General features: G+C 43.6%; 1 protein-coding gene across 1 annotated transcript in view; it reads right to left on the bottom strand.

Annotated features, from left to right (window-relative positions):
- tshr (thyroid stimulating hormone receptor) overlaps nt 1-11,019 on the bottom strand; it is a 44,865-nt gene that overhangs the window by 17,261 nt on the left and 16,585 nt on the right. The window contains exons 2-4 of the mRNA XM_084313947.1: nt 6,940-7,011; nt 5,318-5,392; nt 2,962-3,036 (exon numbers count right to left, since the gene is read on the bottom strand). Of these exons, the coding sequence (XP_084170073.1) occupies nt 2,962-3,036; nt 5,318-5,392; nt 6,940-7,011 (222 nt within the window). The remainder of the gene's footprint in view (nt 1-2,961; nt 3,037-5,317; nt 5,393-6,939; nt 7,012-11,019) is intronic.

Genomic DNA, 11,019 nt, shown 5'->3' with positions numbered 1-11,019 from the left:
CTGTGGTGTTCAATTGGTACTAGTAATGGAACACCGTGAGATCTCATACAAAGTCGTAACTGTATGTAAAAAAGCCATGTGGACTCGGTGAGGTTAAACTTTATACATATTTCGACATAACTACAGAGGCCCTTGTTATTAAAAATATCCCCTAATGTGTGTATGCCTTTCTCTTCCCATATAGGGAATCTTATAGGTCGCTTTCCCATTAAGAGTGCATTGTTATTGAATATGGGAGTGTGATTATGCCATTCTTGAGGTTTAGGATATTTCTTTTGTGTTTCCCGCCATGTTCTGATTGCATGGGTAATTATTGGGCCAAATTCTCGCTCACAATGCTTGATTGAAAGTTTAGTGTGTGCTATGTCTTCCAGTCTCTGTGGGGCTACCATGTTTCCTTCTAATTCTCTCCAAGATACCAAAGCCTGGGGATCAGACCATATCTTCACTGGTCTTAAAGTGAAGGCCTTAAAATATTGTAAAAAATCTGGGACTGCCATGCCACCGTCTGCTTTATTTCTCTGTGCGGTGGATCTTTTTATGCAAGGTGGTTTGTTATTCCAAATAAATTTGTATGTGGAGGTTTGTAATCTTTTCCAGTAGCCCTCTGGAGGAGGTAACGGAAGCATTGAGCTGAAGAAATTGATTCTTGGTAATACATCCATCTTAACTATTGATACCCTTGCCTGTACTGAGTTTTTAAGTTTTGCCCACCTGTCCAGGTCGTCTTTGATTTTGTTCTGTATTTTTGTGTAATTGTGCTTCACCGTTTGTCTTATGGTGGGAAATATTTCCACACCCAAGCATCTGAAATGTTTGACCATAGGTATCGCACCTGGGAGGGTTGTGTCTTTTTTTTGCACTGGTGTTAAGAGGAAGAAACGCCGACTTAGGCCAATTTATTTTAAATCCCGATAAATCACCAAAGTTTTCTATCAACTTGAGTATATGCGGCAATGTGTTGTTGGGGTTTTGCATGAACAATATTACGTCGTCCGCATATAAACTAATTTTAAGATGTGTGCCCTTGATTACTATTGGTTCTATGTGTTGGGATTGTCTTATAAATTGTGCTAAAGGTTCTAATGATAGATCGAATAGTCCGGGACTAAGAGGGCAACCCTGTCTGGCTGAGCGTGATACCGGAAAGATATCGGAGATGAATGTGCCTGTTGTAATCCTGGCCGATGGGTCCTTGTATAGTACTTTAATCATATCAATGAATCCTTTTCCTAACCCCATCCTTTCTAATACTGCCCATAGAAACGACCATTCTAACCTGTCAAATGCTTTCATAGCATCCAGGGATAGTATCGCCTTAGGTGTGTTAAAGATCCTTTAAGGTCCGGGACCCATAACGCGGAATGGGACGAAGAGCAGTTAATATGTTTTGAATGAGCATGGCGGTTCTGTGACAAGATGCAAATTGTCTCATTAGGATCCTGGGATGAAAAAACACTCTCACTTTTGGCTCAACTCTTGGGGCTTGTTAGCAGAGAGACGAGAGCAAGGAGTGACATGCTGTAGTACAAAGTAGCAAACACAATAATAATAAAAAAAAAAAACAAGCCTTGACTATCTACAGAAATAGCAAATTATTCATATATGGACAGTAGGCTGTGATTTTGACTGGGATTGACATCTTTCACTACGGCGTCGCCAAAATACAGTCATTTTCAGCTGGAAAGAAAATGTGGTTTTGGTGAGGAGTGACCTCTTTAACAATCAGACTAGACCACAGTATGAAGCCCAGCTGAAACGCTACTCAGTCCAGCCAGTCCTACTGGCACAATACACCATGAACTATTTAAGATAAATAGGGTATTATGGGCTCAATTCTTGTCAGGGCCACATATTTCTGAAGACAAGTTTCATCTCTTTGTCTGTGAAAAATAAAAGCACACTGTTTGTGATTATTCTCGAGCTATAGGCCAGGTAGAGACCGGCATAGTAAAGCACTCGTCAAAACCCATTATGTTGGAAGGCCTTATCAGAACTATTGGCAGAATCTGGGCAGTGTATTTTCGGCTTTGCAGTAGGCAATTAGCAAGTGTACCTGCCGGCAGAAATAGAGCGAGCTCTGTCACTTTTCCAGCCAGTGCAACAAAGGTTTACCACAGACTCCCAGAGCCAGAGGCACCAGCAGCTTTAGGCAGAATCTTTCTAAAATAATAATATAAAATAATTCCCAGCCTCTGATCGCCAGGTGGTCTTGCACATTGTGTGTGTGTGTGGTTTTTTGACGAGGAACGGTGGTCTTAGATTTCCAACGTGGCCCTGGGAACACCACAGATGCCAATAACATCCGATTGATCGCTGATGCAGGGAGCTGGAGTGTACTTTCTGCTTGAACCCTTTCACTACCACAGCCGTCTGTAGTGTGGTAGTGAAAGGGTTAACCTTCTGTAGTGTGGTAGTGAAAGGGCTAACCCTTTGTTGTGTGGCACTGACAGGGTTAACCTTCTGTATTGTTGCAGTGAAAGGGTTAACCCTTTGAGGAGCGAGGAAGGCCTGGGCAGAGTGTACTTTCTGCTTTAACCCTTTGAGGAGCGAGGAAGGCCTGGGCAGAGTGTACTTTCTGCTTTAACCCTTTGATGAGCGAGGAAGGCCTGGGCAGAGTGTACTTTCTGCTTTAACCCTTTGATGAGCGAGGAAGGCCTGGGCAGAGTGTACTTTCTGCTTTACCCCTTTGATGAGCGAGTATTTTAAAATGTTTCCTCAGAATAATATCTTGGAATTGTAGAACTGCACTGGCGCTGCACCTCAAAGGGTTCAGTTGAATAAATGATCACCGCCGGTTAAGATTCACCCTGCGGTAGCGTTTAAAAAGCCACGGTGGGTTTCAATTCAAAAACAAAATGTGTTCAATAAATAAATCGATACAAATGGTTAAAACAGAACCTTGGTAGAATCTATGGGAATGTCTCTTAAATTCGTAATGTGTTATGGAAAAATGCTCACAGGTACTTCAGGTTTGGGAGGTTCTTGAACGCCTCCGGGTCGACGTCGGTCAAGCTCTTCGCATTCCGTATCTCTCTGACAAACCAAGGAAAAGACACGTAAACACATTTTGAGGCGAAGGCCTGGGATGAATAGTGTTATACAGCCCAGGAGTAACGGACACTGAGTGACGGCTTCAATAACATCATTGACTCACGGTCAGAGCATATACAGTTCGTGTTGCTGCCGCCGTATTGATTGAAAGATACAAGGGTTCGATTCATCAGCGCACGTACGGCACACACACACACGCACGCATGTGTGCACGTGCACACACACACACACACACACACACACACACACACACACACACACACACACACACACACACACACACACACACACACACACACACATACCATCACAGCTCCCCTTGATGAAGGCTAAAGGTCAGAAGGTATGCCTTTAAGCTCTCACTGACATGAGTTCAGTCTAGTGTGAACTACACACACACACACACACACACACACACACACACACACAGACACACACAAACCGCTTAGACTTTAAAAGCTGCTGCTGACAGGACACAGGGCAAGGTGCATGTTGGAGAGCGCAGGCGAGAGGGGAAACTCTCGGCTCATGCGGCCAAGTCCGGAAGTAGAGTTCAATTAGTGTTTCATTAGCGTGTTTACCCTGGTCCACCCCCTCGGGCCGTCCTGACAGAGGGCCAAGGCTCTCTCTCTCTCTCTCTCTCTCTCTCTCTCTCTCTCTCTCTCTCTCTCTCTCTCTCTCTCTCTCTCTCTCTCTCTCTCTCTCTCTCTCTCTCTCTCTCCTCTCCTCTCCTCTCTTTCTCTCTCTCTCTCTCTCTCTCTCTCTCTCTCTCCTCTCCTCTCTCATGTGGTCCACTGGAACGTAGGGTCTGGCTCACCTTCACACACATGGAACCGTAGTCACCCGGCTCAGCACCTTTTTCACACCACTGGACGTGAACCACCTGACTCCCTTCAGACGACCCCCGCCTCTCCTCCTCCTCCTCCTCCTCCTGCTGCTCCTCCTCCTCCTCCTCCTCTAGATCGAGTCCTACCCTCGGCTGTGCAGCAGCTCGTGGCACAGCTGCCACGGACCGCAAGGCAGTAGAACAGGAAGCGGGGTGATCATTTCTGTCTGACCCCCCTGAAGGAAACCTGAGAGAGATGCCATTATCTGTGGTATGGCACTCGGCACGGCTGGGCCAATCAGTGGTGAATAGGCCCTGGAGATCCAGTTAGAAAAGGGGCGAGGTTCAGCCCCTCTCTACCATGGGGCTGTGGTATTTGTGTCTGAGTCTATACTTTGATAAACGTGGATTCAAGGCATTGATCTGGAAAGAAGGCCGCAGAGGAAAGTAACACTGACAACGACGACAAATGATACAATCAAGAGACGGAAAATACTGCGTACAAAGACCACTCGGAAATATCCACAGCTCACATTAATTCAACATACCTAATGTCCAGCGACAATAGCGACCAAATGGATGACGTTCAACCTAAAAACGCAGGATACGTCAGCCAATAATACCAATAATGATAAAAACACAACTCCGTACAATACAAAACAAAATTGCGGTACGATTTGTAGTACCATGGCTGTGGTATGAACACTCTCCAGGGAGACATACGCCGCTACTGGCATGACGTTCCTCACCTTAACTGACCCCTGACCCCTGTCCAGTAGCCACAGTCAGCTTCATGCCTTCCGCCTCTCTGCCCCTGCGTGCGCACCTCTCTAGCTCCTCCCTACGTCCTCGCGGTCAAGAGTGAAGAGCACACGACGTACTACACACACAGACAAGAGCTGAGAATAACGCGTGGTCCACCCGTCTGCTACATAATCAACTCTCGGACCCCATGCCTTGAGAATGTTGCTCAATATACCCCCCTCTTTTCCCCTCCCCCGAGACGCTCGAGCGCTACAGCGAGAGCGACAGGCCCGGAGAGGAGGAGGAGAGGGAAACCACATTATGGCCGCCGGCCGCCGGCCCCCACTGCCCCCGGCCAGGTTGTTATGACTGTCTGTTTAGAGCCAGGCTTAGTGAGAATGGACGTCGTGCAGCCACTCAATATCCTGTTTTCCCTCAAGTGATTACGGTAAGAAAAAGAACACGCCGTGCTCAGCGAAAGTGACTTGCACAGTGATGAGTTTTAAAGAGAGAGAGAGTCGTGAGACGTCTGTCGGTCAGTCAGCCAAGAAAACGGTTTTGTAACATGAAACGAGGTTCTTCCTTTTGCTCTGTCAGCAGGGTTAAAAATGTTGTGTGTGTTCCCCCCCCCCCCCCCCCCCTCCTAAGATCAAAACAGCAGCGTCTGGAGATCAATAACACTGCTGCTCTCACATGTGGGTGATCTTCTTCAGGTTGTAGAACGAGTGTCTCTCCAGCCGCTCCAGCGTCACGTCCACGGATATGTATCTGAAAGACACAAGAGCAGTCACGTGAAATCCCACCGTGTCCCAATCTAACACACGAGGTGGCCTTTCTAATGCTGAAATAAGGCTTGGATTTCTTTGTCATCATACTTGAACCACTCGGACGATTTTGACACGTAATGAAGTTGAACACAATGAAGGCAGTGTGCCATCGTATACCTGCAGGCTTCACTCAGATCTGTTTTTGTAAATGAACCGAACGGTGTGTGGTTCCAAAAAGAAATGACCCTAAAGCCTGAAAACCACCCCCTTCTGAATCCTCGCCGCCCATCTTTAAGCTGAAGCCTCTTAAAAACTGTGGGTAATTTTACAGGTATGCTGCAGCCCCGCGTATACATTTACCTTGTCATCAGTCACTGCACTCTCATTTGTTATTACTCTGTAACTACTGTGTGCCTGATTGCTCCTAAAATAAACTGACGACTGAGGGAAGCTGAATCTACAAGGAAAATATTTTTTTTGAATCAATATCCTCCTTGTGGAAGTGGATGAATTAAAAACATTTTAAAATAAATCTTCACCGCCATGTTGTTGAGACTGAGCTCTTGAGATAAAGACTAGATAATATATTTGAGTTGATACATTGGAATAAAACAGATCTATGTTCTGATTTACAACAGGTGAAGGAACTTACAAACAGCATATTTTCCATCTACATGGAATATGAACGCTTTAAGCATCTATATACAGGTAGTACAATTTCAGCAGTAGATCTGATAACTTGCCCACTACTGGGTGATAGTTTTGTAATATTTCTAGGGCATTGCTGCTGTATTTGACACAGAAAATCAGGGGTGAGAGGGAAGGGAAAAGGTTTTAGGCGGGATTCGAACCTACAGTACGACGTGAGCCACCCCAGAAAACCTCTCGTAAGCAGCCCCTGTCTCTTTTTCATGCAGGATTTGGATGCAGCCGCCATCGGAGTGTATATTTTACCATGGCTTCCAGCTCTGCAAATCATCACCGTCAACTGACGGGAAAAAACCTATGCTTAAAAAAAAATACCTGGTCGGTGCCCGGGCCTTTCTGTGGTGGGAATGCCGACATTCCTACTCTAGGAACACATTAGCGCTTCCAAGTGTGATCAGCAGACAGCGCTGATACTAAACAGGGAACATATCATCTGCTTGGGCAGACGACAGAAAGAGAGAGAGAGAGAGAGAGAGAGAGAGAGAGAGAGAGAGAGAGAGAGAGAGAGAGAGAGAGAGAGAGAGAGAGAGAGAGAGAGAGAGAGAGAGAGAGAGAGAGAGAGAGAGAGAGAGAGAGAGAGAGAGAGAGAGAGAGAGAGAGAGAGAGAGAGAGAGAGAGAGAGAGAGAGAGAGAGAGAGAGAGTGAGAGAGAGAGAGAGAGAGAGAGAGAGAGAGGGGGAAGAGGGGAGAAAAGGAGCATTTGGATCTGGGATGGTTTCCAGCTGTTTTAGGGACAACAGGTGGATCTTTGTTAGATTTACCATTATGCTTCATTTTAAAAAAAGAAAAAAAGGTGAATGAGAATATTGTTGGTACTGGAGCCTTCAGTACTACTACTCACATCCTTGAGATATTGACCATGTTGGCGAAGGCGTCCGTCGGCACCGACGACAGACGGGTCTCCAGGAGCCATCTGATCCAAAAAAGAAGATGTGAGAAACACACATTTCCATCTTAGAAAAAGAAAGTTAACAACATTGTGCCTATTCTGGACATTGGGGCTGTAGGCCTATCTATGCCTTTACAACCCCAGAGTACAACCCCAGAGTCGAAATGGTAGTAACAGCCTTTTTTCCTTAAATTAAAGTGAAATTTGGATTGATTATTAGGCTATATGCATTTAAAAAGAAAAAGTCTCAAGACTTCCTTGTATGTTCAAGATTCAGTATTCAAAGGAAGGAACTAGAGCTGGGCGATAAATTCATTAATTTATCATCATGTATTTATGTAAAAAAAGAAAGAAAAAGAAAACGGTGCTGTTATCTGTTTGTTATTCTTTTTTTTTATTTAAATTTTTTTTATTGATCTTTTCCCCCCTCCTTTTTCCTCCGATTTTCTCCCATCCCAATGTTAGTCGTATGCCAATTCCCAATCCCCTTCCTGGTCGCTGCGCACTTACCCCCCACAGTCGGTCTGGGAGAGTGGAGGCTATCACGTGCTTCCTCCGACACACGTCTAGCCAATCAACCGCTTCTTTTCACCTGGCAGCGCGGACTCTCACTGAGAGGGTGTAACGTGTGGAAGGATCACACTACCCCCCTTAGATCCTATCCGCGCTGAGCAGGCGCCCCGACCGAACTGTAGGAGTCGCTGTTTACAACGACCCGGACCCACCCGCCAGCTTTTCCCACCCTCTAATACTGCCAATTGTATTAGTGTGAACGGCCAGCCAAGCTGGTGACAACCCCGGAGCTGGGAGCTGGATTCGAACAGGCGAATCCAGCGTCTCCGGGGTTGGTGACAAACGCAATCTCCGCTACGCCACCTGACCGCCCTGTTATTCTTGAACAACTGTTATTCCTCATTCATAAAAGTTGTTCAACTGCTCATTCATCTTAATGAATAGCAAAATTCAATGTTTTAATTTTAATATGGAAAACACTTTATTATAAATTATGTCTTGGTGTTTTTTTTTTGAATAATCTAGATTAAAATCGTGAAAAGTTTGAAAAACAAAAAAAGAATCACAATGTTATTTCTTGGCCATATTGCCCGGCCCTAGAGGGAACTCAAACCTGTAAAGCTGAATTATTTTCACAAAGAAAGAAAACATGCAGCAGTAGAATAGGGGAGAACGGGGGACGTTGTCACACGGGTAGGTTGTCACATTCATTATATTTCACCACCAGAGGGTCCTGTCTCCCATACTTTGGTATGTTCATTTGTAAATATTCCGCTCCTCAGTATTTTTCTTCTAGGCTTTTACACAATTGGTTTATAATGACACAATTATTACCCTTAAAAAGTGTGAAGGGATACTATAGTTTAGATCGTTGTTAGCTAGCTAACTAGTTGTTAGATGGCTGTTAGCCTTGATGCTATCAAGACATTCCAGTTGGGGTTGGTCGTCACATTTTATTTGGGGTTGGTCACATGTTACAACTATGAATTGAAAATGGGGGACCCTGATGTAAACAAGACAAACGTCTTTATCTGGTCTGCATCCCCTTAACAATTGTGTGTATTGAGCCTTACTGTATTGTACCCATTCTGCAATCTGTTAAATAAAGTTTTCATTCATTCATTCATTCATGTTGTGTAGGCTATTATTGTTAGGCTGATTTATTGTGTTCTTATTTTGTTATATAGGATGGCCTAAAGATGTGTTTCCTGTTTATGTTCATGTTAAGATGCATTAAGTTATGTATTTGTCAACTTGTCAATGCAATTAAACTTTCAAATTTAGTTCTGCCTTCTTGTCTTCTTTTTAAGATGTTCCCATTAAAACACATGGTGACAACCAACCCCATAGTGTGTGACAACCATCCCCGTGATCGTGATGGGGTTGGTTGTCACAATGTGTCAGGGTGTCTTTGATAGGTGATTAACTCTTTGTTACAATACGTTGGAAAATGAGAGGATACACATTTCAAGCCAACATCTTAAGCTTCAATTTAATGTAGGAATGACTATTGAAAGATGTTTTGATTATGAGCAATTTACACTAGAGTAAAAAAAAAGTGTGACAACGTCCCCCGTTCTCCCCTACATTCCTGTGACTTCCAGACGTCTTATACAATAAAAAAATAAAAAAAGTGTGAGCCAAAAGAGTTGTTATAGAATCGTATAGAATCAAACAGAATCCCCAACTTGCACCTTAAAGGCAACGGCCCAACATTGATAAATAGCGTGTTTCCCAGTTGCTGCTACACTCTGTCTCGGATGAAAGGTGTCTTTGAAGTGTGTGGTGCTGCAGTGTAAACCCCTGTTCTGGGGACCTGGGAGACGTGAACAAAGCCTTGGACCGGACTGGACCTGAACCTGTAGCCAAGCCAAACAACGTCTGGCTCTGTTTAGGACAGCGGCGTTCAAAGACTGGTTTGGGACCCAAAAGTGGGTCAGGAGGAGGGTTCAAATGGGTCCCCAGATTAAAAGTTCCATGTTGGCTGAATGCAACGCTGCAACACTGCAGTTTGAAAGGCAGACCAGGGGACACATGGGCCTTGAACCTGTAGTTTGCTGCTAGCAATCACTTTCAATATTAATATCTCTCAGTATTGAGTCCATCATTACTCTGACAGTGAAATGCTTCTCTTCTCGCACGGATAATCAATATGCATCAATCCTGCAAGTAACTGTGGTCGTCTCCACTGAAGTAGGGGTTTCACCTCTGTGGTATCCACAATTACTGATAGAATAGAGGGATTATTGATCGGCCACTGTGGAAACATGTCAGTGTTGGCTTGCTATGAACATCTACTGTGTGTGTACGTGAAATAACGGGGGGAATAAGGTCTGGTGTCCCTAATGCATCTCAGCAGCAAATACAGCTGACAACTAAACATCAGCTCTCATTAAAAAAGCTAATTGGAAAAGTTAGCGGCTTGTTGGATTTCTATCTTTTTCTATTTGAAAAGTGAGCTTGTCAATAATACCAGGGGAGACTGAGCCTTTACATTACATTAGCCGAAACATTATTAATAAAAAGTCACTAAGATCTAAGAACTGATTGTTGTTTTTTGTTTCTTTTTCTGTTTTATTTTATGCAAACACCCTACTAAGTACTATGCTACTATATCTATACTACTATCTACTATGCACTATGCTACTATGTCTATATACTATCATCTACTATGCTACTATGTCTATACTACTACTACTACTACTACTACTACTACTACTACTACTACTACTACTACTACTACTACTACTACTACTACTACTACTACTACTACTACTACTACTCTATGCACTCAACACTGCAGCACCCAAGTTTCAACACTGTTTGATGAACATTGTTACTCGGCTGAATGAGTTGTACCATTCCTGCTGACTTGTCATACAGAACTTGTAAGTCGCTTTGGATAAAAGCATCAGCTAAATTGCTAAATGTAATGTCTACTACTATCTACCAAGTACTATGCTACTATGTCTATACTGTAACTACAGTACCTTCTATGTACTATGTTTAAACTACTATATACTATGTAGTATGTACTATTCTACTATGTCTATACTACTACCTACTACTGTATGTACTATGCTACTATGTCTATGCTACTATCTACTATGTATTATGCTACTATGCCTATAATACTACTACCTACTATGTACTAACTATGCTACTATGTTGATACTACTATCTACTATGTACTATGCTACTATACTTAGGTCTATACTACTATCTACTATGAACTATGCTACTATGTCTCTATACTACTATCTACTATGTATTATGCTACTACCTACCTACTACTATGTTACTATGCCTATACTAGGGATGAGCCCGAATCTGAATATGAATTCGGGAAAGCACGGATAGTGAGATGGACACAGATATCTTTGTATTACTGAATATGCTCATTATTATCCAGAAATAATTATGCGCAGCACACTCCACTCTGGGTACCACCATCTGTTCCATGTCAAAAACGACCTGTAGGACTGCCGTCAAAAACGACCTGTAGGACTGCCATAAAAA

Source organism: Notolepis coatsorum (genome assembly GCF_963971535.1).
Source record: "Notolepis coatsorum genome assembly, chromosome: 5".
Lineage (NCBI taxonomy): Eukaryota > Metazoa > Chordata > Actinopteri > Aulopiformes > Paralepididae > Notolepis > Notolepis coatsorum.
This window is presented reverse-complemented; position numbering and strand designations above follow the sequence as displayed.